Source organism: Rhamphochromis sp. 'chilingali' (assembly GCF_963969265.1).
Source record: "Rhamphochromis sp. 'chilingali' genome assembly, chromosome: 13".
Taxonomy (NCBI): domain Eukaryota; kingdom Metazoa; phylum Chordata; class Actinopteri; order Cichliformes; family Cichlidae; genus Rhamphochromis; species Rhamphochromis sp. 'chilingali'.
Genome location: NC_137940.1, coordinates 27,690,457 through 27,718,425, shown reverse-complemented (window position 1 = coordinate 27,718,425; position 27,969 = coordinate 27,690,457). Strand labels below are relative to the sequence as shown.

At 40.7% G+C, this 27,969-nt stretch overlaps 1 protein-coding gene across 2 annotated transcripts in view; it reads left to right on the top strand.

Annotated features, from left to right (window-relative positions):
* gfpt2 (glutamine-fructose-6-phosphate transaminase 2) overlaps positions 1 to 27,257 on the top strand; it is a 43,234-nt gene extending 15,977 nt beyond the window's left edge. Inside the window, exons 1-19 of one of the 2 annotated variants that reach the window (XM_080900438.1) lie at positions 7,002 to 7,156; positions 8,164 to 8,271; positions 10,803 to 10,910; positions 11,113 to 11,238; positions 14,672 to 14,730; positions 15,156 to 15,290; positions 16,307 to 16,368; positions 18,228 to 18,307; positions 21,834 to 21,951; positions 22,056 to 22,219; positions 22,478 to 22,573; positions 22,859 to 22,956; positions 23,126 to 23,246; positions 23,437 to 23,594; positions 23,762 to 23,876; positions 23,999 to 24,126; positions 25,581 to 25,748; positions 25,915 to 26,076; positions 27,018 to 27,257. In XM_080900438.1, coding sequence (XP_080756564.1) covers positions 7,150 to 7,156; positions 8,164 to 8,271; positions 10,803 to 10,910; positions 11,113 to 11,238; positions 14,672 to 14,730; positions 15,156 to 15,290; positions 16,307 to 16,368; positions 18,228 to 18,307; positions 21,834 to 21,951; positions 22,056 to 22,219; positions 22,478 to 22,573; positions 22,859 to 22,956; positions 23,126 to 23,246; positions 23,437 to 23,594; positions 23,762 to 23,876; positions 23,999 to 24,126; positions 25,581 to 25,748; positions 25,915 to 26,076; positions 27,018 to 27,062 — 2,058 coding nt within the window. In that variant the 5' untranslated portion in view covers positions 7,002 to 7,149 and the 3' untranslated portion in view covers positions 27,063 to 27,257. Of the gene's footprint in view, positions 1 to 7,001; positions 7,157 to 8,163; positions 8,272 to 10,802; positions 10,911 to 11,112; positions 11,239 to 14,671; positions 14,731 to 15,155; positions 15,291 to 16,306; positions 16,369 to 18,227; positions 18,308 to 21,833; positions 21,952 to 22,055; positions 22,220 to 22,477; positions 22,574 to 22,858; positions 22,957 to 23,125; positions 23,247 to 23,436; positions 23,595 to 23,761; positions 23,877 to 23,998; positions 24,127 to 25,580; positions 25,749 to 25,914; positions 26,077 to 27,017 lie in introns of those variants that run through there. The other variant, XM_080900439.1, reaches the window with a different exon arrangement.
* The last annotated feature ends 712 nt before the right edge of the window (positions 27,258 to 27,969 follow it).

The window sequence follows — 27,969 nt, the reverse complement described above, 5'->3', positions numbered from 1 at the left end:
TATAAAAGATAATGGTATTGCTGTTTTGTAAAGCACAGTACACAAATTTAAGGCATGCAGTTCTTCTGGGTTTTATAAACACACACACACACACACACACACACACACACACACACACACACACACACACACACACACACACACACACACACACACACCACACATATATATATATATGGCTTTTTTCTTTCTTTGTGTTCTTTGTGCTTTCACGGAAAACAAATCAAAGAAAGAGGGATCTAAAGTTGCTACCTGTTTCCTATAAGCCAGCTTCCAGCCTCAGGCCCTCATGCTGTTGGTCTCTTCTGTGCAGTTCAATAGTCATTTTCCTGCCATCCCCCACAAAGATTGTTAGGCTCTCCTGTACTGGCCTCCGCGATCTAACTCGAAACAGATGTGAGGGGAGAATCCCCTACAAACTGTGTCTGAAACAGTCAGACTTAGCTGGTCAATACACAAGAACCACATCCGGTTAATGTACTCAGACCTCAAACATTCATTCAGAGCCTGTAAATGCCCTGAGAGTGTGACGATGTCTGGCACACTTTAAGCATTTCCACGAAGCCCCTGCTGTGTGTGTTCGCGTGTCAAAGCAAAACATATAAAAGTAGAGATGAATCATTTATTGGATCTCCTGATATAAATGAAGAATTTAATACCCAAGACACGTATTGTGCAATTGACCAAAGTACATCATATTTTATAATCTCAATCACTCCACCCATGCTTCAGTGTTTCCTTATATAATCTACTCCAAAGCTTGATGCGTCTTCGTTTTCGTTTATCTATGTGAGTTGGCTACTGACCAGGTGTTATCATCACCTTGATATAGGTGTTATCATTACTAATGTTTACACAAACTTCATTAATATTACACTATAAATTACAAGAACTGTTGCCAACATTGCATATCATGCATTTTCTACCAGACAGGTTCAGTTAATAATTTATGATTGTTGTTTTACTATTGTTTTTATATGGTTATAAGGTTATGGTATTTTTTTTTATGGCTATTAGGTTTATGTGGGTGTGGCCTAATGAATATTTCTGGCACTTAGAGAGTTAGATGGTATTAATCACCAGTGAAATATCAATAAATCAAAGACTGACTAACTAGACAAATATAAGTTAAAGGGTTATTGGTTCAAACCCTCAATGTGAAAATGAATTAAAGCTTGACTGAAGCTGGGGCCAAACCTCTCTTTGAGCCCATCATTTTACATCGTTGTAGTCATTAAAGAACCTTTGATCTTTGGGGTGAATCTCATTGGATAACCGTGTCAAATCGCTCAGACAATTATACTTATTAATCCCTTAAGCCAGGGGAGGAATGTGGTTCTTTGGCTCTTGTCACTGATTCTCACTCACAAACTTCTACAGCAGAACACCTTGACATGAGCTGGCAGAGAGTACAAAAAAAAGGGAAGAGGATTGTACGCAATAGGCTTCAATTAAACACCATTTTCAAAATAGTTCTCCCTCAGTGTGGGCTGATGGGGTTTGGAAAAAGCGAGGCGAGGCGTGTGACTTGGCCAGACCGTCACACATTCCTTAAAAGTAGCCATGGACTGTGGATATGATGTGGTCAGAAGGAACACAGGAACACCCTTTTTCATACTTCTCTGAGTCTGGGATTTTAATTTAACTGGGTGGACACATGCACACTACCTACTCCGTGTCTTTTGATACGTATGCAACCAAGTTACATGCCGGGGCACAGATAAGTTCATATCTGCCTCTCTGTCTAAATAACATCGTACATAAATCGACATAAACCTGTCAGTCGTTTCATTTATTGTCTTCATTAACAATTAATGTTGCCTTGGAGTCAGTTCAGAGCACTTGGAGGACCTTTGCACCACAGAAAACTAGAAGCAGTAGGAACTATAAAACTGATAGGGGTTAAAGTTACAGTATAAGAAATAAAACTGAATTATTGGGCAGTTGTGAAATGAGTTTATTTTTTTATTTTTTTTATTTTTTTTAAGACTTTAGAAATCAGAGCGTTTACCATTTCACCAGATGGTCACTACACAGTTGCAAGAACTCATCAAAGTATATTTTTATGACAGGGACTAGCAAAATTGCTTTTCTGGCCACATAACACAACAGGAACTATTCACATACTCATGGAAGTGGGGATCTATTCACAAAGAATTATTTTCCCACCAAATAAACAGTCATTTTTTTTCCATATGATTACAATTTAACAGCCCACACCATGGAGGCTATGTTTTTGATAGCGTTGTCATTCATCCATCAAGGTCTTCTGGCTTAACTTGATGATTTATTGGTTGAAACCTGAATGCTTCTTGTTACCAATGCAACTTTTAATCTAAAAAGAGTTTTATCAACAATTTTTAAAAATGCTAAGTTTATTAACAAGCTGAGCTGCTGGAGCGCCTGTGACTCAGGATGACTCAGGAGGTAGAGCAGCAGGGCCCTATTTCAGGAAGACGGTTTAGTGCAAACTCTGAGTAAGTATACCCTGAGTTAACGAAAACTCTGGATTTTCGGTTTCACAAAGCGAGTTTAGATTAATTCTGAGTGAGTTACTATGACAACACACTCCGTGAAGCTAACCTGCCCCCCAGCAGGTTTACTTCAACTAACCCTGACCTTCTCCGCCTCTTTGTCAGAAACCTGACTGTAGGAAGTGTCAGACATGGCGTGCTCCTTCCTTGAAGAGCCAGTAGATGTTGAAGCCCAAATTCTCCGCAGAGCTCTCCGCCGGGAGAGAGTGATTAGAGCGCGTTCGGACATTTTATCATTTCCTGATGATTTTCTGTGTGAACGTTACCGTTTTTCAGCACAATCTATAATTTATTTGAATAACATCCTCAGGCCTAATATTGCTCATGTGACACATCGCGGACATCCTCTCAGTTCTGTACATATTATTTGTATTGCACTTCGTTTTTTTGCAAACGGGAGCTTTCTGTATAATATTGGTGATGCTGAGCACGTTTCCAAGGCTACCGTCTGTCGGGCAGTCAGGAATGTTACAGTTGCACTGAAACGTCTCCTGTACTCGTTTGTGGTGTTCCCCGGTCACAGACCCACACGATTTATCAAAGAGGGATTCCACAAAATTGCAGGTATCAGGATGAACAAAACTTAATTCATGATGTGGTGATACTTGAACTACTACTTAAATTTTACATTTATTCTCACGGTTCCCAGGCGTGATTGGCTGTACAGATGGCACTCACATTCCAATCATTGCTCCTTCAGTAAATGAAGGAGACTATGTGAACAGGAAGTCTTTCCACAGCATTAATGTACAGGTACATAGTTCCCTGTAGCATTTCAAACTAAAAAATTATTTCAGTATAGTAATGGATGCTAATTTGTGTTCTCTGCACTGTGAAGATCATATGTGATGCTGCCAACATTATCACAAATGTGGAAGTCAAGTGGCCAGGCTCTGTTCATGACTCACGAATTTTTCGTGAATGTACACTGAGCACAAAATTTGGACATGGTGAGTTGAAAATACTTTAAAATATATAGAGACCAATTGCTACAGGGACGTTTGAACTGAAGTGTATCCTTCTGTCTTAGGAGAGTTCACTGGCTACTTGCTTGGTGATAGGGGGTATCCATGTTTACCCTATTTGCTTACCCCTTACCCTGACCCGGGCCCACAGCAGCGATATAATCTGGCTCATTGCAGGACAAGAGCCAGAGTTGAAATGACTATCGGAATGCTTAAGGCCCGGTTCCAGTGCCTTCAAAGACTCAGGGTCACCCCAGAAAGGGCATGTGACATTATTGTGGCATGTGTGATTCTTCACAACATTGCCACAATTAGAGGAGAACACTGTCCTTCTGAACCAAACATCAGCAGTGATCCAAACCATGAACATCCTGACCCTCCCACGGACATACAAGATGGAAGAGCAGTCAGAGACACCATATGTCACAATCATTTCCTTTGACCCATCACCTCAACATGTTGAAAGAAGAATAAACAGATTTTTTTTTCAACTGGCTTTATTGGTCGCCTGTATTTCCTGTACACAAAGTATTAATAAGTATATTATTATGTTGTTCAAACACTGAAATAATTCGTCCATCTCTGACCACTTCACCCACCCTTAACTGATGTTCCAGCAGTAAAATCTCAATCTTGGTCTTTTGGGTCTGCTGCTTGAAGTGTTCCATTTCCAAGTCGCATTTTTTTATTTTCTTGATCAAATAGGTCTTGTACAGCTGCTTTACAGGGAGCTATTGAAACACAGAAAGTAGCATTGACATTCATAGTACATGCCTACTTAGGTTGGTTGTAAATCAGTGCTGAACATCTTACTGAGGAAAGGTTTGTTGGAGAAGTGGCTGGACACTCTTCCTCTTCATTTCCATCATCACTCTGTTAGAGACATAGAAAGTCCATGGTTTTATTATAGTACCACATTTTATTCAATTGTTATATTTTCCATTGTGCGATGTAAACCTCATAAAGTGTCTCTGTTGCTTCCTCCTCTGTAACAGCTGTCAATGTTTCTTCATTATTTTCCTGTAGTAAAGAAATTAACAACATTGCTGTTCTACTGCAAACTCATATAATCTGTGGAGTATTAAGAGTACTCACAAATGCATGTTGGTCTGGCTCAACAGGAGGCTGCACCAGATGCAGTACACCATCACCATCAACTGATAGAATATGAGGTTTATACAGGTCACTTATAACTTACAAGGGACCAAATGGCAATTAACAAACATATACCAATCACCTTACACTTCATTGTCATTATGCTCTCAAAGACAGCCAAGACTGAGGGAAGGCAAAATCAGTAGGAAAATAACTTCACTACAAAATAATTCATTATGGTAAAGAGTTTATCAAATGAATGAGTAGCACTGCAAAGGTGACTGTGAAGAAAGGATGTATGCACATCATGTATTATTTTGAATTTACCTCTTATGTAGGCACTTGTGTCTTGCGGGGTTATTGACTCAGAGGATGTCCCCGCAGAGATGCCTTCAGCCACAGGGTGCCCACTGTTTTGGCTGAGGGCCAACCGCTCAGCCTCTGTGAGTGGTGGTGGTGGAGGACCCCCACCTGTTTTTCGGGCCTCCGCTTTTTTTCTGTTGGCTATAACGGGTCACATTTGAGCATACAGAGTAAGCAATGTACTTGTAATGTGCTCAGATAATTTCAATAAGTGCTTACAGAAATAAAATTAATGTAGCCTCTAACTGCAATTGATTTACATAGGACAAACAGACCAAGCACTATGGCTCATAATACAATTACACCTTACCTGTTTGGACTATATTTTTATATTTCATTTTTACTTGCTGCCAGGAACGTTTGGGGCCTGTTGGGTTGCACCTGCGCTCAAATCACATCACAAACTGAAATGTATAAAATAAAAAAATATAATATAATATGATAAAATAACGTGTTAAATGGGTGGAAATCCCTAGATCAATGTTTAAATTAACACTCACGCATTGACTCTGTCGGCTATGTTTTGCCATGCATGCTCCCTTTCTTTTGCAGCTGAGGCTGTGTTACTTTTTTTCCGCAAAATTTGCATGTTATCGGCATATGCTGCCATCAGAATTTCGGCCTCAAGCGCTGTAAAATACATTGACCGCGCCTTCTTTCCCTCCGTCTCCATGGTGACTCGCTTAATCTGTGCTCCACTAATCAGGGCTTTATGTGTCCTAGTGCGCGCGCTTAACTTGGGGTTAAAGCAACTCCGCGTTGACTGAACTAATTGTTATCAGCCTTTCTGAAACCGAATATTCCGAGTTGGACAGTTCGGGGTTACTCAACCCTGAGTATCGTTTTTCACTCTGAGTTTTCTAAACCCGCTTTCTGAAACAGACCCCAGGTCATCTACTAATTGAAAGGTTGGTAGTTTCTCCTGGCTGCTCTAGTCTGCATGCTGAAGTATCTTTGGGCAAGATGCTGACACTTATACACGACATCGTCTCAGCCTGGCTATGTGCTAAAATCTCAGTTTCTGCAAGAAATTACATAATTATGGATAACTGATGTAAATATGCCCTGGGATAGCAACTTGTTTTGTTTTGTTTTGTTAATCTTGATTATTCCGTACATTAGTTGTTTTACAAGTTGTTTTACAAAGAAGCAATGGACGCTAACACACTCATAACAGCTAAGGAAAAAAACAGTGATCTCTGAAGCATGTAGACAATACATTCCTGACATGCCATATTACTGAATGAATGAATGAATGAATGAATGAATGAATGAATGAATCACCATTCCTGCGTCCCAGGGTGGCTGTGGCTACAATGTAGCTTGCCATCACCAGTGTGTGAATGTGTGTGTGAATGGGTGGATGACTGGATATGTAAAGCGCTTTGGGGTCCTTAAGGACTAGTAAAAGCGCTATATAAATACAGGCCATTTACCATTTATTTACCATTCCTGATAATGTTCTATTTTTGCTTCTTTTAAGTAGACACCCTTACACAATGGTCCTTGATGCAAGTTTTTCAAACACCTCGTTATCACGAACTGTGCCGATTGATTCCTGAGTTTCTGCTAATTCGGGGATAAGTACAGAAAACTAGACGTCATTTTAGAGTAATGCGTGGTTATAAACGGATCCCTGTTTAAAATGTTGAGTCTGGATTTAAATCGATTCGTTTTTCCATTTAAATAGATTAACAAATAGATTTTTTTAAAGCCTGCATGCTTCAGTGATGGCGAAGGCCTGATTCTTCATTCAGAACCAGAAGTGCCGTGAAAACTGTTGAAGCTGAATTAGAGAAGGCAGGGCCCCACCTTACCCAAATGCATAACTAAAGAGAAAAGCCATTATTATTATTCACACTGTGGTCAAAGTCTACAAACTCCTGAGTCCGGCTGACGCTGGCAGGTGGGTTGGGATAAAACCAAGTTCATCCATCTTTCGACTGATGAAGTAGTGAACACCTGCGTCCGACACCAGGACGGGGTTAACAGAGCAGGCAACGGGGGAGGTGTTAGAGGAGGTGCGGCAGCCGCCTCTCCAGGATTCAGTAGTTAAATAGAGAGGGGGAGTGAACTGGAGAGCGCAGTCCATCTGGATTTAATGTAGAAGCGGTAGAAGCATCACTTCGATCGGGAAATTACAAACGTTCTCTTTCATTTTTCAGCGGAGCCGTGAGGACGAAACTTGAACCATGTGCGGTAAGACTTATCTTCGTAAATTTGCCTTTTTTTTAGAAAGATGTTGGAAAGGTTGCGGCAATTACGCACGGGAGTCGCTTTGATGGACAGTGGCCAGTGAAACTACCGATGATTTAAATGCAAGTTACAAAACAAGATACTGGCGGACGTGTCATTTTGTCAAGGTTTTATGTAGTCACTTTGAACTGTGTGTAGTTTGAGCTCTGTTTTCGACTCTGTGTGGATTCCTGAAAAGTTTCAGACTCAGCTGCTACGTGTCAGTGTTTTTACTCACGGGTGTGAGGGACAGGTCAGAGCAGTTAGACCAGTCATCCAACTGTCAAAAGATCGGTCTGTTTCATTCACAGCGACCCGCTTTTGTCCCGGGAAGGTTGAGGTGTAATACTTTTTTTTTTATTATTTTATTGCTCTTAAAGAATAGCGTTTACAGTCTGAAGTAAATGTTTAACAGTTCTCCGGCCTCACCCCGAGCCTGCAAGGAAGAGGCCGATATTGCAGGAGTTTTACTTTACCCTCTCTACCTGGCTGCTACAACACTGCGTGCAATGTTTGTCCGTCAATGGCCAGCTGTGTGCCTGCGGGAGTAGAGCTGCCCGGAACATTCCTGCAAAGACACACACGCAGTCGTGTTTCCACCACTTCAGAGGACATATGCCCTAAACCTTACAACAAGTCCTTATACTACATTTTACTTACAGACTCGTTGTCGCAAAAATAAAGATCCTCTGATGATTATTCTTCCTGTAGTTGCTCATATCAAGTAGAGCAGCTTAAGTTTGATGAAGGTCATAGTGAATCTTTATTGCAGCTTTATCTTCTTTATTAATGACCTATTAATGAAACTCACCAAGTAATGTTTTCTATCCACTGTGTGTTTCTTGATGCTGTTTGCAAGAAGTATTCCTAATAAATTGTCTAAACTAAATGAACTTTGACAGCAGTTTCAACTCTGACTGCAGCATTGAGCCTCTCAGAAGATTCCGGTTCTGTTTCTGTTTCTCTAAAAGGGATCTTTGCCTACCTGAATTACCAAGTGCCTCGCACCAGAAAGGAGATATTTGAGACGCTGGTGAAGGGACTGCAGAGACTGGAGTACAGAGGGTACGATTCAGCAGGTGAGACACTCAACTTCACAGTTAGCACACACTCCCACACCCACACACATATACACACGCACCACAGATGCTTTTAGTTCCCCTGTATGAAATCAAGGAAACATTTCACAGAATTCAATTCATAAACACTAACTAAATATATCAGGATTTGCTCTTGAACCCTTGTTTATAATATTTGCAGGCACGCAGTGAATACTGTGATCTCTATAAAGGCACAGTCTTATCCACTGAACCGCTTCCAGCACATGTAGGCTAACTTAGAAATGAAATACTCTCAAGTATAGAAGAACCAGTGTAGCATTCGATACCTGTAACTCTTAGCAAAGTGATATAAGTTACGTGTCAGCACAGCTTTCCTTCTAAAAGCATATTTGACCTACATACATTTCTAGCTGGTAGTGGTGTCATTCATTTTGCTATCATTCCTATACCAGGTAAATACAGCGCCAGTATGGCGGATACCAGTACCCATCCTCTCAACCTCTAAAGGCAGCTGTAGGAGAAAGCAGTGCATCGTGGTTTAAAAGATAGATCATCATCAATTTGCAAATTCTGAACACATTTTAATAACCACTGTGGTTTTAACATTCCACAATAATGAGTCAACACAACAGAAACACATCTCGGAACACTCTGGGTCAACTTCTGTTTTAAAAAATAAGCTCACTGGACCACATTCTGAATTTAGAAGATAGAAACAAAGTATGGACCCTCCAACACTAATATCCTTCCGATATTGCCTTTATAGCCCCAGAGGAAACCTATTTAGACAATAACAACTTAAGCCTCAGGTTCCACATAATAGTATCTGACACGACTTCACCTACTTACAGGCTGCACAAAGATGAGGAAAAGTGGTATTTGTGCAGTTTACCACTGGATTCTTTTAAACTGTCTTAAAGCACTTTGAGTGCTCTGGGAGAGCAGAAAGCACTATAAAAGAATCAGTCCATTTAGCATTTACCAAGATCAAACTGGCCTCTGAGACACAGCCTTTATCTACTAAGTAAGCCTCATACTTAGCAGAAAGATCCTCTTCCTCATCTTCCAGCCTACTTGCTTGTGCTTTACTTGAAGGTCCTATTAGTTGTTTTGAAGACTGATATGACTGCAGATTTTTTTAGACTCTTTGAATGACACTGCAAGTTTAATCACTTACGTAAGGTCCTAGAAAACAACATTCGCCTTCATATGAGGAGTCTTGGTATAATTTCTGATTCAACTATGAAATTCGAGAGATGGGACAACTGTGTGATTGTTTCGTTTTAAAGCTGAGGAATATTATCATATTGCATTGTGTCCTCTTTCTCAAGGATATGAACATTGTTAGTACTGCACTAATCTCCTACAGACTTTATTATTACAGCTCACCGCCCCCAACTTATTGCCCAGTAAACACTTAGAGCTGCTTGTGGACGGGTGAGCTCCGAGTATGTGGACTAGCTCTCCTATCGCAATCAAATGTTCTTCTATAAGCACACAGATGCATATTATATTTTACTTAATAACATCATGAAATGTTTTCATTTACATAAGCATGAAGCCTTTAAGTACAAAAAGCATTGCGCCTGCAGTGACAGTGATGAAGATTAACTTCTCCTGACTTCTAAAAACCAAAATGAAAGTATCACCATTTACTCAGGCACTGCTTAAATAAAATCTTTTGCCTTTTAATCGTTCAAATTTATTTCAACCTTCCAAATTCCTAAGAAAGATTTTCCAAGTTTGGCATCGGGAACGATCCACTCTTTCCGGTGTCTCGATACATGCTCAATCACCCAGAGAAAGAAATCCCAGAAAGTCGATTCTGTTCATCTGAAAATGCTACATCCAGATGAACAGAATCGACTTTCTGGGACTCTTTACAGTGATTTCCATCAAAACCATTTCCCCCTCACCTGGCATATCATAGCAGCCTTCACAGGAATACCACCAGTTTCCAAAGGTGTGTTTTTCTTTCTGCCTTCCTGCCCCAACACTTTTCTACAGTTTGATTGAGCTCCTCCTCCACTTCCTGCTACACATCAAACCACTAAGTCAACAGGAAATTTCGTCATTAAATTTTATTGTCGTCTGTAAGCATGATCCGAAGCCGCAGTACCTTCATTAAAGAGAAACATGTCATGTTTGGGATAGTTGGGCTGGAAAACAATATGATCTTTTGACAGTGACATCTAACTCAGAGCCTTTCTATAGTATCCCATACAAAAAGCACACCCATACAAACACATGCTCGTATTTGTTCATCCTGTTAGAGCAGGATGAAGCAACAGAATCAGAAGGTCATTGTAAAACAAACACGCACATGCAAAATCAGAAATAGTACCTCCTATAATAACGTATTGTATCTCAAGTTGCTTTGATTGTCCTAACTTATCTTGCTGCAACTCATGTTCAAAATCTTTCATGTCTTTTTGTGGTGAGCATTATTGTTATAGTGAGCACAGCATTTTGACACTTTACTGTTTGCTGCCTTTTTGTTTGAAAAAATGAGTAAACACCTCACCTCCACCCTCTCTCCCTGTTACCAGGTATTGCTGTGGATGGCCCTAGCAAGACAACAAGTGACCGAAACAATAACAGCATCTGTTTAATCAAGAAGACAGGGAAGGTCAAGGCTCTGGACGAGGAGCTTTACAGTAGGTTTCTCGGGGGGGGGGGGGGGTTCTGTGTCTGTTCACTTGGTTCTGATTAGCTCAAAAACCTTCTCATCGTCCTCTTTAAAAGTACAAAACAATTGAAGGAATTCTGAAAAAAACTTTAGCATTTGTCAAGCTTAAAAATCATCTGAATTCTTGTCATGTCAGTAACAGGGCTGGTTTTGTGTTTTTGCTTGTCCAGAGAAGGACTCGCTGAACCTTGATGAAGAACTGTGCACACACTTTGGCATCGCTCACACCCGATGGGCCACCCACGGAGAGCCGAGCGCTCTCAACAGCCATCCTCATCGCTCTGATAAGGATAATGGTAAGATGTACTCACAAAGTATATATTTATGGGATCCTCATAGACAGCAAGTCACTGAAAAACAAATCCATAATAACTGCATGTTAATAATTAGCATCTTGCTCCTCTTTGGGGCTGGTTTTTACTTTTACATGATCTTTTTAGATCAAATCAGCTAAATAGAATAAAGAGCAAGAAAGTCTACACAGGTGTACGAATAATTAATGTTGCAGAGCAAGGATATCAAGACATAAGGAAGATATAGACGGGCAGCACGGTGGCACGGTGGTTAGCACTGTTGCCGCACAGCAAGAAGGTCCTGAGTTCAATTCCAACATCAGGCCGGGGTCTTTCTGTGTGGAGTTTGCATGTTCTCCCCGTGTCTGCGTGGGTTCCCTCCGGGTACTCCGGCTTCCTCCCACCGTCCAAAGACATGCAGCTTGTGGGGATAGGTTAATTGGATAACCCAAATTGTCACTAGGTGTGAATGTGCAAATGAATGTGAGTGCGAATGGTTGTTTGTCCCTGTGTGTTAGCCTTGCGACAGACTGGCGACCTGTCCAGGGTGTACCCCGCCTCTCGCCCTATGACAGCTGGGATAGGCTCCAGCGCCCCCCGCGACCCTGAAAAGGATAAGCGGAAGTGAATGGATGGATGGATGGAAGATATAGACTCCAATCCGGACTGCTGGAAGGCTTTGGAAAAATGTGAAAGAGTAAACTTTTAACTGTATTTTCATAACTTTTGCATTTTTTCCTACCAATAAAGAGCTCCCTAATGCCATTCACACAACACAAAATAATAAAGTTCCTGTTTTTCACTACCTACTATGGAAAAAATAATCCGGTGATTTAACTAAAACTGCGTTTTACAAATACAGGCCAGCCTGGGCAATGATCTACCACATCTTTTTTGCTAATTTTACATCTCTATAATTTAAAAAATGAGATTACTGTCTTTTTTATATTAAAACTTGTCGGGGATTAAATGTTTCATTAACCTCCTAGGACCTGGCGTCCACATATGTGAACATCACATTTTGGGATGTCTAGACCAAAATACCTAATTTTTCTCTACAAGGGGCTGATATCCACTTATGAGGACATTATACTGACACTTTTCTATCAACATTTTAAACGAATGTCCTCATATGTTGATCTAATTTTTCTCAGAAACCAAAATTAGGTGCATGCCATGAAAGAGCTCGGATCTCAGGAGGTTAAATATCTTTGACTCTGTCGGCCTGCATTAAAGCAAAGTGAGCTGTACATATGTGAAATGAGTTTGGCATCTCTGTTGTAGAGGGTTGACGAGAGACTTTCACATGGAAGAAGTTGGGTTCACGTCCAGGGTGACGTCAGAACTCTGCGCTGGCTCACTTTTTTCTCCTTTCCATGTGAAGCACATGCAAATGCCCTCTTTGCTTATTTGGTCAGAGTTGCTTAGAACGATGAGTTGAGGACTATCTGTTTTCAAATTCCCTCAGAATTCTTCCAACTACTGCTTTAACATCCATGCCCAACAAATGAAATAAATGGTTTAAAATGAAACACATATTACATTTTGATCCCCTGAAAAAAATGTTGACTCGACTCCATAGTTCTCCCTTGCTTTAAATCATTTCACTCTAAGCTTAATACTAAAGCATTAAAAAGAAATCATTAAATTACCATGCTGCCTACCTTTTTAGTAGAGATGGCACGATACCACTTTTTTATGTCCGATACTGATACCGATATCATAAATTTGGATATCTGCCGATACCGATATGAATCCGATATAATGTTTTTTAATCAACAAAACTGTTTTTTAAAATATCTTGCTGCATTTTGCAAGTCTGCAAGTTCATACTCAAGTTTAAAACAACAACTACACTAAAGCTATTCTAACTGTATACAAAAAAAATATTTCATAGTTCAGCAATACTGATCAATCTAATAAACTTAAACCTACACCATCCTCCCTATTCTGGTATTTTAAAGAGTACTTAGCGTAAATATTAAGCAACCTAACTAATAGGGTTCCAACTCCCAGCAACAACAAAAATAAATAAATAAAAAATAGGGAACCACCCCTCACGCTCCACCTTATGATGCTTAATCGACGTAATCAACCTTAATTTGATGAAGTGTGAAAAAAATGCACAGAAATCAATTATTTTTCAAGAAATATTAAATAGATTCAACATCTTTCTTCAACAAAATTGCAGACTGCACAGATGGTACCTTCCCAAAGTAAAAAAGTACTATAGCTTACTAGGGTATATATATTAGACTTAATAGTCACTATATACAGTAATTGACTTCTATTCATTTTACATCAAATTAAAACTTTGGGTGTCAGATAATTATTTATTAAAAGCTCGACATTTTAAATGAGAATAAGAAAGAAAAGTATGTCTTTGTGCCCCCTTTTCCCTGTTAATGCCCTATCGGCCCCCCTGGCTAAACTTTGCTAGATCCACCCCTGCACAGTTACCAGCCGTCAGCTACGTAGAAAAAGATCCTGGTGTAGAAAGTAATATTAAATACATTCAAACAACAGCTGATCAAGCTTAAACGTGCTGCTGTTGTTCAGCCACTGGTTTCCTCTTTCTGGTGCAAAGTGGGCCAAAAGCAAACCAGAGACACGGACTCGCGACAGAAAAGCCGATCAGCTGATCGTTAAGCAGTTTCACGATTGAAGTAGCAGCCGGAGAGCGAGAGGCAGTCGCTTGTTAAGATTAACGCAGGAATGCTTTACAAACATTCAGAGATGGACTTACACACTTGCTTTACTTCTCTCGGGATAACTTTGTCGGAGATGAAATGCTGGGTTGCTAGCGAAGCTCCACATGCTATCCAGACCACCGACAGGTCCCGCATGCCACAGCCGCTCTATCACGTGACCACACTGCTCCGACGTGCTAACGTTCTGAGGTGAGTTACGGCGTGTTGCAAGTTTTGTGAGGTGCTTTCGTGATATTTAATGGATCGGATTACATTTTTTATTTTTCTCCGATATCCGATCCAGTAATTTAGGTCAGTATCGGACCGATACCGATACGTAATATCGGATCGGTCCATCTCTACTTTTTAGTGCACAGGCACGCCTTCTATTCATGAACTGAAACCAAAACGTTTGTCCTAAGTGTGCCACGTTTACAGGTGTGTCAGTTATGTACCTTGGCTTTAGAACATGCTCATCATAATTAGAAAATTACAAAACTGACTCAAAATTAGTTTGCAAAAAAATATAGCAGTCTTATTATGTTGTTATCATTATGATAATATATGTTTTTGCACTTGTTCGTACTCTTTTAAATTGTCCACCTTGTATTGATAGTAGTGTTGAGTATCTGTTAAATCCAGTGCTTTGTGTTAAACTTGCCTAAGCGCATACTTAACATTGTTGTCCTAAAGGTGCAGCGGGTACATAGCTTCTATAATCTTTTCACTCTTGTTGTCTTTCTCAGAGTTTGTCGTCATCCATAACGGCATCATTACCAACTACAAAGAGCTGAAGAAGTACCTGGTACGTAATCATCTCATTAGAAAATAATCCTCTTGACGTAAACGCACTTCCTATGCTAAAGGCCTTATTGTCATTGCCATTTGTTCCATTGATTATAACACTGTTATTGTGGATGTAGATGGGTTTGGTAGTCAATTTGTCACATCACTTAAGCAAATAAAAGAAAATATATATATGTATGTATTAAGATACTAGATGTTACAAATCTGATTGGATTTTTCTTCTAATTTTCGTCTACATAAAGAAAATATGGACTTCAGTCTTAAGTCAAAACTTTAATCTGTTCCACATTAATTCTTTTGAGGTTTCTGAGCTACTGAGCATGCGTGTGTTGCTGGAAGATTCATTAAATGCTTTTAATACAGAAACAGTTCAACAGTGTGGATTAAATTAATATTAACTTCTTTTTTTTTTGCCTTCCTCAGATCAACAAAGGTTACGAGTTTGAGTCAGAGACAGACACAGAGGTGATCCCGAAGCTGATCAAATATGTTTATGACAACAGAGAGAATGACAGCATCACTTTCTCCAAGCTAGTAGAGAGGGTGATTAAACAGCTGGTGAGTTGCTCTCATAGCAGCAATGCACAATGGCCTACTTCATGGCTTCACAGATGCACTCTTTTGCTTTCTTCTCCAGTTTTTGCTTCAGTTTAAGCAGTGGAAAAGTTTTACAGCGAGTTTGCTGGTAACCATGAAGGCTAAAAGACTGTCACTGAATGTCATAAAGTGTATCCGTGACAGTCATACACTCATGTACTTATTTTACTTGTTGTGAAACTGCTTAGATTTCCTGTCCATTAAAAAACACGCTCCATTACAAACACACATGCTATGGCAACCGCCTGGACAGCATCATCAGTGACATCATTAGTCACAGAAAAAAGGGAAAAAATAAAATGAAATAAAAAAACGTCAGTTTTTAATCATGTGAGTAACGCTTTAATGTCACAGTCGCAGAGTAGAAGAACAGAGGAAGTATAGGCGGCCATTCTGAGTAATGGGAACCAGACGGTTGAGATGCCCACTAAAAAAATCCCGGATCATGACACCATCCCTTCGCCCTCTACTGAATGCTTGCTTACCCACTATCCACCCACCCATCCTTCAACCCCCACCCCATATTTCACCACCACAGCCACACACTCAGCCAGTTTGGCTTCAATAACCACCACAGGCAGACTTGAAGTCAGTCCTTTCGAAACACAGCTGATCTTGTACAATAGGGGTCTCTTTTCTTTTAACCCCCCCAGTTTCCACACGCACACCCACCACCTTGCACCTTAACATCCCCCCTCCAACACATACAAACGCACATGCGCACACACATGTTTAAAACCCGTAGGGCCAGGAGAAACATTTGTTTGTGCTCTGTGTCTCTCAAAGGTCCCACACTTTCCTGGAATGGTTAATTGACTTTACGTTAACTTTTTGAGATGTTTCTTTTTATTTTATTTTGATATTATTATTATTATCCTTCTTCCTCACCCTTCGTTTCTTCATCATTTATTGGACTGAATTATTTCATCAAGCTTAACTGAATTCTTTTTTCCCATTGCTTTTTTCCTGTGTTATAGGAGGGGGCCTTTGCTCTCGTGTTTAAAAGCCGTCATTTCCCCGGAGAGGCCGTGGCAACCAGGTTAGTATGCACGCTCTGACGCACACTCAGTCACACACTGTCTTTCACACATACCGCCCAGGAATATGAACCAGACTCACTGGGAGTGACTCATTCCTGTTGTTACCACAATAAAGCAATACAATATGATTTTAGGAGGCTCCTTAGATTTATGTGTTGTGGCTTATCTGAGCTTACATTTACTATGACAGGACTCTGGAACTTCCTTTGTTTATAATAGTGGATATATGCGCTGAGGAAATTCTTGTTCGGCTATGTGTGAGTACAACCTGCATCTTAGGACCAGAGACTGAATTGAGAGCCTCCCCTCCCTTCTGGGCCCCTGGCCCTGGGCCACCTTCTCTGTAATTTATTAACAATGAGGGGTTCGCGTTTCAGCTCCAGGAAATTTGGCTGGGTCGCATGAAACTCCAGGTTAATTGTTTCTCATCAGTTTATTCATACCTTTCCTGGTTCAGTGACCCTGCCAGAGATCAGGGAAAAGGCAGCGCACTGGAGTAAGTTAAGAAGGAAGAGAGAAATGAGGAGGGCGGCAAAATGAGAGGTGGGCGTAAAATCTCACCGTGTTTTTAAGATGAATTTAAGATGAATCTCTGCTGTCTCAGCTGTCGCCTGCGTTCTAAAAGCCGATATCAGTATAACGCATGTCATTGGCCGTACTCGATGTATTTTTGTGGTTTACATGTTTAACAATCAGCATTGTCTGCCAAGACAGAGGGAAAAGGGGAATGTTTTCAATTATCTAGTGATGCTAGACACCACCCACCCTTTGCCATCATGGATGACCTTCACAGCGAAACTTTTACTCTCACAACCTCGGCTTTGCTTTCTGGGACTTTGTTCTGCCATTTCCACTCGTGTCTTTTATTTAATACAAGTCCCTGTCATACCCTGTTGAAGGTGTAGCATTGCGCCATTTTTCTGCCTCACCGGTCTCTGTAACAGGCACTTTATTGTTGTGCCTTTCAGCCTGGAGAGGAAGTTGTAACACTCTGAATCTAACCAAATCCGAAAGTAGATCCAGCACCATTCCATGCAGATGCTGTTGTGTTAGACGTCACACCCCTCTGATTCTGCTATGCTTGCATGCCATACACACTAGAGTGTGCTTGGTGTGGTTTAGTGTAAACAAGCCAAAGTGGTCCTTTAAACATCGTTATCATGATAAGGCTCTCCGTTGATTTCACTTCTTCCCATCTCTCCCTTCTTTGGCGAAACTACAATATTGTACTGGATGGCCACCACATGTTTCTGTTTGCAATCCTCCATTTTCAAGCCCCACGCCTCTTAAAACAACCATCGTGCTTACGTCAGCAAAGCCCCAGAGACATGCGAAGCAGAGAGAAAAGATGCAGACAAGAGAAGGAGGAGAAGTAAGGAGAGGCCTTTAGAATACGGCTTCTTAACTCACAATGAAGTGGTTTTGTGTTGACACACTGTTTGCACTGCGATCACTAAAGTGCGTGTAAAGGTGTCTCCTGTTTTAAGCTTGGCATCCTCACACCTTCCTCCCCCACCTGTGATACATGTTTACACTTTCTCTGCCTCCTGAGCCAATAAGAGACGTCCACATGGCATCAACGGCCAATGCGGACCCAGTGACTTGTTCCAGGAACAGTCAAGCAGTCTTGGAAATATGTACAAAATATGGAGGACTAATGTTGAACACACTGAATGTGCAGTAGTATAAGCAAGAACAAACTAAAAGATTTCTTTAATATTTTGCTTTGTTTAGAAGTATTATAGTAAAGAATGTCAGGACATGTCCTGCAAAGCAGACGATGAATGTGAAACCTAATCTTTCTCCCATCTCTCTCTCTCTCTCTCTCTCCCCCCCCCCCCCCCCCTTATCTTGGCAGGAGAGGAAGTCCTATGGTCATCGGTGTGCGAAGTGAGCATGAGCTGCTGACCGAGCACATCCCCGTGCAGTACAACAGTGGTGAGCTCTATTCCTCTTTTAGTGCCATATTCACTTACACTGCACCCTAAACCTGCCCGTCTAGAGCAGGGGTGGGCAATCTCAGTCCACGAGGGCCGGTGTCCCTGCAGGTTTTCGATCTCACCTTCGGTCAACACACCTGAATCACATGATTAGTTTGTTACCAGGCCTCTGGAGAACTTCAGGTCATGTTGAGGAGCTAATTTAGCCCTTTAAATCAGCTGTGTTGGTTCGAGGACACATCTAAAACCTGCAGGGACACCGGCCCTCGTGGACTGAGATTGCCCACCCCTGGCCTAGAGTCTAACTGTAGATATGAAGATTTACTGCACGATGGAAAAGTGGGACATGATGAAATATTTGGAATGTCAAGATAAACGCTCTGTTAAATTATCTAACATGATCTCACTCCTGCTGGTTATCATATGGATATCTGACCCCTATAAGGAAGCAGTTGTAGTTTTATTGTTCAAGGAAGTTTCAACTGACTGGGACAGTCCCCCTGAAGCAATTTGCTTTCTTATAACAGAGCTGTGAAGTTTAAAATATAAATATCCCCCCGCCTTTTTTTTTAAGCAACGCTATTTCATCACTGCTTAAGAAGCATCTTAAGAACTGTGTGGTAAAATTCTTACCAATTTAAAGCTTGAAAATGTTTTTTCTTCATGTTTCTAGTACCAAGTTTAAATGCTCATTTAAGGATGAGGTGAAAACCCAAACCATTAGCAGCATTTTCTTACTTATGTGTGTTTCTCAGTCCCAAGGTTAGTCAGTCCAATTTAATTTAGCTAAACCTGTATAAATATTCTGAGCTCATACGTTTTTAATGCTTTCTGTGACAGTTTGGCACTGTCATTCTGAGCAAACTCATACTGGAGCAAATATTTGTTCGGCCTTGCTCTTAGCCACTAATACGATGCACTAGTTAGTATTTATAGCAGCAGGATGGTGTATTTGGGACAGAGTCAAATTAAGATACAACGCCTATGTTTATGTTTAAAGAAGGTATAGAGATTGGTTCATGTATAGCCTACAGAAACAACCCCACACTCTCAAAATAATTTTCCCAGCTACTGTCAAAGTAATACCGGCTTTCCACTTTTTACTGTAAAGTAATAATAAAATAAAACATTTCTTACAGTGTAATAGGGAAACTTTGTGTCAAGTTTTAAAGGCAGTGGTGTTTTGGAAATTGAATGACATCTTGAGAAACATTTAGTTTAACAAAATTCGAGACTTCCCCAGTTTGGGTCCAAACTTTTTGAAACCACCCACCCTGGTGCATTCACTGACTCTAGTGGCGTATTCACATGATAGAGTGTCCACTGTTAAAAAACCCCAGTCCAGTGAGAGCAGCGGGAAGGCTGACCACTAGTCCCTATGCTCCATGAGTAAGAATAACACCGATGTTTAATCTGAGCGTGAGTTCTGCCAGGCTGTGGAGTGAAGCTCAGCCGGCCATATCAGGTCAGCTAATCCACATCAGATCAGCTGATGTGGATCTTTCTCATTTGCAATTCTCATACGTGCTGTGCTATTTAATATATTTTGGGGCTATATACAGTTGCAGCCTCTGCAAGCTGCTTTGCAGACGCACCTCCACCCCAACTCCTCAATTTCATGGTATTCTCACTATTTCTGGCTTCATTATTGTGACTGCCTCTGTTCTGTGAGTGGGTCCTGCTGCTGCTGCTGCTGTTCCTGCTCTCCCCACCTCGTGCTTTCCACAGCGGCACACGAAAGAGCAGGGAGATCCTGGATACAGAGCTAAATATAAATGACTGTAGTTTGAATAATAATCCCATTTTGAATAAAGTGATCCTGATAAAGCTTTTGTCAGGCGTTGTCAAACCACAACAGGGATTTGTTAAAAACCACTGCTGATCTCATTTAGACACTCCCAGTCATTGCTGCTGAATGAGAGATGGAGAAGCGTGCTGAACTGGTATTATTTGCCTGGCTATAGCAAACTGCATTTTGGTGTAGCCAGGCATGAGTTTGAATTTAAATTGGCATGATGATTCAGGTGGCTACATTGGTTTATAGTGATTGCTTGGCACAAATTCACACAGCCCTTCACCCACAGAACCTGCAGATAGTGGAGGGAACGAAGAGGAAAATGTAGTGAGGTGTTACAAACTGATCACAGTTTGAATGTCTAAAATCTAAAACTTGAAGTATCTTTTTTAAATGTCCAGATATTGAATCTTACAAAGAAATCCTCAGCTGCTACGATCACACCGCCCTGCTGGTGTTCTTTCTTTCTTTCTGTAGACTGTGTCCGCAGTATCTTATCTATCTGCGGTTGTTAATGAAGGCATCCAAAGTTCAAGGCAGAGGTACTTCCAGGGCAGGCACTGAAAAGCTTAGTGTCATGTTTTAAATGACCTCAAAAATGGCGTGATAAGTCCTTTTTGGGTCATTTATTTAAATATACCATTACATATAAGATATTTTCTAAATTTAGTGACTCAAATTTAAATCCCCAGATTAGCTAACAGGCAAAGAGTAATTTATTAACCAGACATATTAAGTACAAAATCGGTGTTTCACTTCGTCTGTTGTTCACATTAAATGTATAAAATTTCTCTTTTTTAGTTTCAAGCCTTGTCAGAATTAGAAAACGTCCCAGCCTTAGCAAGCCCCTCTTCATCTTAGAAAAGTAACAGACAGATATGAGTAAAAAAGTCAGGTATACTTGGAAATTAACAAATTATAGGCTGATTTGTTTGTAGAGGCATGAATGCATACTCTGAGTAGATTCAGAGTATGTGTATAATGTGAGGAGGAGGATGGTTTGCCTCTGCAAATAACCCAGTCTTAGGTACACAATAAGACTTCACAGATGGAAACCACTCTTTCACCCTGCATAAACACTTTGTGTGGGGCTTCAGCAACCCTCAGCAAATTTGTGGGGGTTTTGTTTGTCTTTTTGTTTCTCTGCATACTTTTGAATCTTTTGATTTGCGATAAAAAAAAACAGTATCTTTTTGAGCTGCAAAGCCACTCTACTTCTCGACTTTGCAATGTGCAGGTTTCTAATGCTGAGAATGTAATGTTTGCTGAATAAAAGCGACTTTCAGCTGCTCCCTTTTTCACAAGGGGGTCGTCACAGCAGGTAGCTCCACATGTTTGCTTTGTCAGATTTTTTTTTTTTTTTTAACACCAGATGCCCTTCCTGACATAGCCCCAGAGGGATTTATGTCTCCTCCCTGTAATCAAACAGGACAACTTTTGTGTATTAGGCAAACGTGCAAACCACAAATGAATAAACAAAGGAAATACAGTGAAACAAACTCCAAGGATACAGGAATAAAATCCAAGATATTATTAAGTAAGCCATTCTTTGCACAGAAGCAAACAAAATCCAAGATAAGTCTAGTCGTAAGAGGAACTTGCTTGAAACTTAATAAGTAATAACAACAAGGATAAATGGCTGGGTATGTTGACTACAATTAGTAAAAAGACTAAATGGCAAAAACAGCAGCATGTCACTGAACCTTGATTTTTGACTTCTGACCTGCAGCTCAACACAAGGAGGAAGTCCATGAGAAGAACAGTCGCAACCGAGCTGACAGCTCCAGCGCCATCAACTCTGTGGGGGATGGCAGGGCTGTGGAGTTCTATTTTGCTTCTGACGCCAGGTGAGGCCTCTTCTATGTGACTCAAAATGCAAAAACATAATATTACTAATTTATATTACTCATTCATTTCTTTTCCCCAAATGACCTTTTCTGTCTACCCACAGTGCCATCATTGAGCACACCAACAAGGTGTTGTACATGGAGGATGATGACATAGCAGTAGTGACCGGAGGGAAACTCTCCATCCACAGAATGAACCGGCAGGCCGGTGAAGACCCAGTCAGAGCTATCATGACCCTACAGATGGAGCTGAAGCAGATCATGAAAGGTCAGAAACTATTTGAAATTACTTTGTGGCTCTTAGGTAGCTAATTTCAAATTGCAAGTACTGTGCATGCAGTGCAGCAGATTTAAGTCAACAGTTACACATGCTCGCCCTCTGCTGGCTGAATGCGTGCAAACAAAGCCACAAGACAAACTCCGTGCATCCTTATTTTCTGTCTCACTTCTTGTTAGGAAAGCATTCAGCATGTCACGGTGTGTCAGAGAATGTGATGGTAATGTATGCCCCTGTTGTCCTTTGCAGGAAACTTTGATGCCTTCATGCAGAAGGAGATCTTTGAGCAGCCGGAGTCAGTAGTCAACACGATGAGGGGCCGCATTTGTTTTGACACCAAAAAAGGTGACAAGTGAACTGATAGCCAGTCCTATGTTCTAGCATGTCCCACTACCCTCTAATATAACTGGGAATTTAAAAAAAATGACTCTCAGATATAAAAACATGTATGTTATGATCGCTACAGCAAAAAACGTGTTTTTATGAGCCTTATTTACCTCCTAAAATGCACTATTTAATAACTGCAGGCGGTAAACACATGATGACTGGGCACTAAAGTGTATGACAGACATTAGTTGTGATGCAGTGAGTGATCAGTAGGTCTAACTGTTTCACGTTCTGTTCTCTCAGTTGTTCTCGGAGGGTTGAAGGACCACCTGAAAGAAATAAAGCGTTGCAGACGGCTAATCATGATCGGCTGTGGCACGAGTTTCCACGCTGCGGTGGCTGTGAGTACAGCAGTTACATCATTATTTTAGCTTGTATATGCTTGATGATGGCATTTTGCAGTAAAGAAGGCAATCATTAGTAACAGACGAGTTCAAAGAATTAAATTATTGTATGGATAGAGTGTAGCAGTGTTAATTAATCCTCTGTTTTTACTCACTTGCTCTACAGACCAGACAGATCCTCGAGGAGCTGACGGAATTGCCTGTCATGGTGGAGCTGGCCAGCGACTTCCTGGACCGTATCACACCTGTTTTCAGAGATGATGTTTGCTTCTTTATCAGCCAGTCAGGTGATAATGTTGCACAATAGCACTTTTTTATCTTCACTTTCCTGAAAGTGGCTTTAGAAAGAAAAGCTTTATTTACACTGTAATTTCCTGTGTGACACCTATCCACGTTCAGTGCCTTTTTCATTTTTTCCTGAAACAGGAACATTGTTGTGGTTTATGAACATATGTTTTCATTCTCTGTGCTCCTTAGGAGAGACAGCAGACACTTTGATGGCACTGCGCTACTGCAAAGAACGGGGAGCTCTGACAGTTGGTGTAACGAACACTGTTGGCAGCTCTATCTGCAGAGAAACCGACTGTGGAGTCCACATAAATGCTGGGCCCGAGATAGGAGTGGCTAGCACAAAGGTATGGCTGGTTTATGGTCTATACTTGTCTCGACTGGTTTTACCCCCAACCGGTTGTGGCAGATGGCTGCTCCTCCCTGAGTCGATTCTAAATTGGTGGGTTCTTCCTCATTGTTCAGCACAGGGGGGCTTATAAAGTGTTTCTGTGTGTGTGTGTGTCTTACACAGGCTTACACCAGTCAGTTTGTCTCACTCATTATGTTTGGCTTGATGATGAGTGAGGACAGACTCTCCCTACAGAAGAGAAGAGAAGAGATCATCAACAGCCTCAAGATGCTACCTGGTCAGTACCCCAACAAATCTTACAAAAAGGCCTCTGTGGATTCAAAATAAGTATTTAGATGTGGAGATTCAAGCTAAACAACATTAATGCATCGTTCACTCATCGTTCTTTTACTCTCTTAGAACTGATAAAGAAGGTGTTGTCCCTGGATGAGAAGATCAAGGCCATTGCCAATGAACTGTATCAGCAAAGGTCTCTTTTGGTTATGGGTCGAGGTTTCAACTATGCCACCTGCCTTGAGGGGGCACTGGTGAGTTACAAAAAAGCCATAATATCAGTCGTAAAATGAGTACAGTGGAATTAGCAATCAGGACATGTTATATAATCCTTACAGGGAAATTGTTTTGTAACAGTTCCTGAAATAAAAGCTATACTAAATAATGACTAACAAAATTATAAACAATCAAATGGCAACACTAAAAGAAGTTATGTAACTAGATGGCCATAGGAGTGATGTTCAGTGGAGCATTTAGTCATTATTAGTCTCTGGCTGAATGTGCACCTCTGGCTAACCACAACGCTGTGTAGAGGGAAGGGAACATTGTCTATGATGCAGAGGAGTTTTGACAACAGCTTCCTCTCTGCTACTACATGTAGACGGTCCAATTCCACCCACAAGACTCAGCCGAGTTTGAACAAGTTTACTGAGGTTTTTCGTATCATGCACCGTCAAGCCTTTGCTCTAATTTATCACAACACAGAAAAAACGTCTAATCATCAAAGGCTCAGGAAACGTCATCAACACTGTGACATTTACGATGAAGGAATAGCTTATAAAAGTAGTCAGTAGGTGACTGCGTCCAGGATCTGTTGAAGAAATCATTCAGCACTGGCTCTGTTGATGTCCCCATCTACATTTCGACTTCCGGCCTTGTAAATGGACTGGTTCTTATATAGCGCTTTTCTACTGTGTCTGAGCACTCAAAGCGCTTTATACAACTAATTCATTCACCCAATCACACCCATTCACACAAGCACTTCTTCTAAGGTCTTAAGTGCTAAGTATCCAACATTCATACACATTCACACTCTGATGGATGCATCGGAGAGCAACATGGGGTGAGTATCTTGCCCAAGGATATTTAGCATGCAGACTGGAGCAGCCTGGGATCGAACCACCAGCCTTCTGGTTAGTGGCTGACCTGCTCTGCCATGCACCTGAGCTACAGCCACCCCTTGTAGCCATGGACAATCCACATGCCTTTCTGGCTCTGCAGCGTCTGTGCCATGGTGTTCCCTCGTCTATGATTCACTGAGTGTTTTAGATGTTTTTAATCTCCTTCCTGTCACCTGACATGAACACCCTAACATCTTATTTGCCACTCTCAGATTTCTTTCATTGCCGAGGCGACGTTGCATCTGCATGTCCTTCTGATTTCTGGGATATTTGTTGTTGAGCTGATAGCTGTGTGGGCTTGCTTCAGTATCATCAGCTGGTCCCTGATACAAAGAGTGTAAGCATGTAGCTGATGGGCAACAGTATTGTCCTTGAAAAGAGCACACACGCAGAACAGAAGATGTCTAACTATCATATAATCCAAACAAGTTTAAGGAAAGAATATAATTAAGTTGAAATCGCATGAGAAAAAGCTGCTCACACAGCTTTCATACCATGCAAGGAATGTAGGCTGTGCTGTAATTTGTCTTCATTCTTACTATTAATCTTCATCCTAAGCAAGTTTTACTATTCTTATTCTGATGCAGAAAATTAAGGAGATCACTTACATGCACTCGGAGGGCATCCTAGCTGGGGAGCTGAAGCACGGTCCTCTTGCACTCGTTGACAAACACATGCCAGTCATCATGATCATCATGAGGGACGCCTGCTACACAAAATGCCAGAATGCTCTGCAGCAAGTCACCGCCAGATCAGTAGGTCTTTAACAAAACACATCTTACACATCCACCCAAGGCACACACTCAAAGTACGACAAACAGACACAAATACTAAATTTTGAAAGTCCCAAGTACAACAGAAATGAGTGGACAGACAGACTGATGTTAATATTCTTGCCCTCTCGATGTCTGTCTTCATCAGGGTCGGCCCATCATCATCTGTTGCCAGGATGACACTGAGTTGACTAAGAATGCCTACCAGACCATCGAACTGCCGCAAACTGTGGACTGCCTGCAGGGTATCCTCAGCGTCATCCCTTTGCAGCTTATGTCATTTCACTTGGCTGTCCTCCGAGGATATGATGTAAGTATTCAATGCAACCGTTGGTTTGATTATTGACAAGAGTCCTGGGAATAAAGAAATCATCATGACCAAATCCTCATATTTAGATATATAATAGATATCCATAAAGACTAATAATGGGCATCGTTTTAGCAAAACACAAGCACATGCACAGTCACTGCGATGTCTGTAATACCTCAGTAATCACATATTGATGTTAATATGAGATTTATAGCAATATTGATTTTGTTCAAATTCACCCAATGCTAAGAGCAGCTAATTATGAATGTAATGTGTGCTTCTGTTGTTTGGTTTTCAAATGCTTGCAGTGGAATCTATTTGCATGTGGATTTGATGTTGTCACACATTCATTTCAATTCCACACTAACACACTAAGATACTTCATCTAGTTGTCTGATTTAAAACTGATTTAAACTGATTACAAAACTTAAATCTAATGGTACAGTCATGGCACTCGAACATGTGCAGAATTTGGCCTTGAAAAAGATTTCCTTGAAAAAGACAGTAATGGCAGCCAGCATGTGTTCTTCTAAGCTTGTACATACGCTTTAGGGATAGTGGTGCCCATGAATACCAATGCTTTGTCCATGTCTCTGGTTCTGCTTGTGTCTATTCATCTTTTCTTTCCTTGTGAATGCTTTACTTTACTAAGAAGGCAGCTCATGTTCCCTACTCACCACAGTGCAAACAGACTTTATCTGTCAGAATTGTGAACTCTTTATTTACAGTCCATGATCACAACAATGTACAATGTATAACATTTATAGCCAAATCCTTATTATGGCACATCTTTACCAGGATGCAATTGTTTTACCATGTACACTAATATAATGAGTTGGGAAATGTGTTATCAAAAAAAAAGTTATACAGTGCTGCTAAATTGATCATGGAGAATTTGTTATAACAAACTTTCTTTTCTTTTGTTTTGTTTTTTTTTAAAGGTTGACTTTCCCAGAAACCTGGCCAAGTCTGTGACAGTGGAATAATTACAGTTCACAAAGCCCTGGAGAGGAGAGACAGCTCTTTAGGAGATTAACAGTGCAATAGTGCAATCAAACATTAAGTGTGTGCGTGTGTGTGTGTGTGTGTGTGTGTGTGTGTGTGTGTGTGTGTGTGTGTGTGTGTGTGTGTGTGTGTGTGTGTGTGTTGAATTGGGGGGAGGAGAGAGGGGTATTGTCTATTGTACAATGAACTTGTAAAAGAAAAAAAAGCCAAATGTGAAATCAGACCAATACACTGCTGAAGAATGGCCGTGGTATCACTTGATGAAGCCTTGCAGAACAATCTATGAAAACGACATTCACACAGCTGCTGTGCCTTTTTCTAGTCACGAGATGAGCCAAAACCGTGTAAGAAGTTTAGCATTGAAATGGTATACTGAAGTGTTTACAGTTGTGCAATACGGGGACCAAATGTGCATTATGAATGTACACAATCATGAGGTGATTGATTCAGAATTTCTATTTTATGAGTTTCGTATGTCGACCGGGGGCTGCATACCTCTAGGCTGCAATATCATGAAAAGTCATAAAATCACTGTGCCTGGTGGGCCAGTAACCCATAACTTTGTTTTTTTTTTTTGTTTTTGTTTTTTAATTTCATCTTAATATAAAATATGTCATCTTTCTGTTCTGTTTCACAGAATTCCAATTTCCCCCGCCCCCCTCCCTCCAAAAAAAACCCCCTTCCTTACTTATAGGGTTGAGCATTTCAATAAATTAAAAAGCACTTATGCAGCAAAAACAAATAATATATCATAACTTTTAATAATAATTGTTTTCTTTTGCTTTTTTGTTTGTGTGTTGTTTTTTGTTTCAGGCATTTGAATGGGTTTATAATGATTCTAATAATAATATTCTGTATTTGACTGTTTTTTTTTTTAATTATTATTAT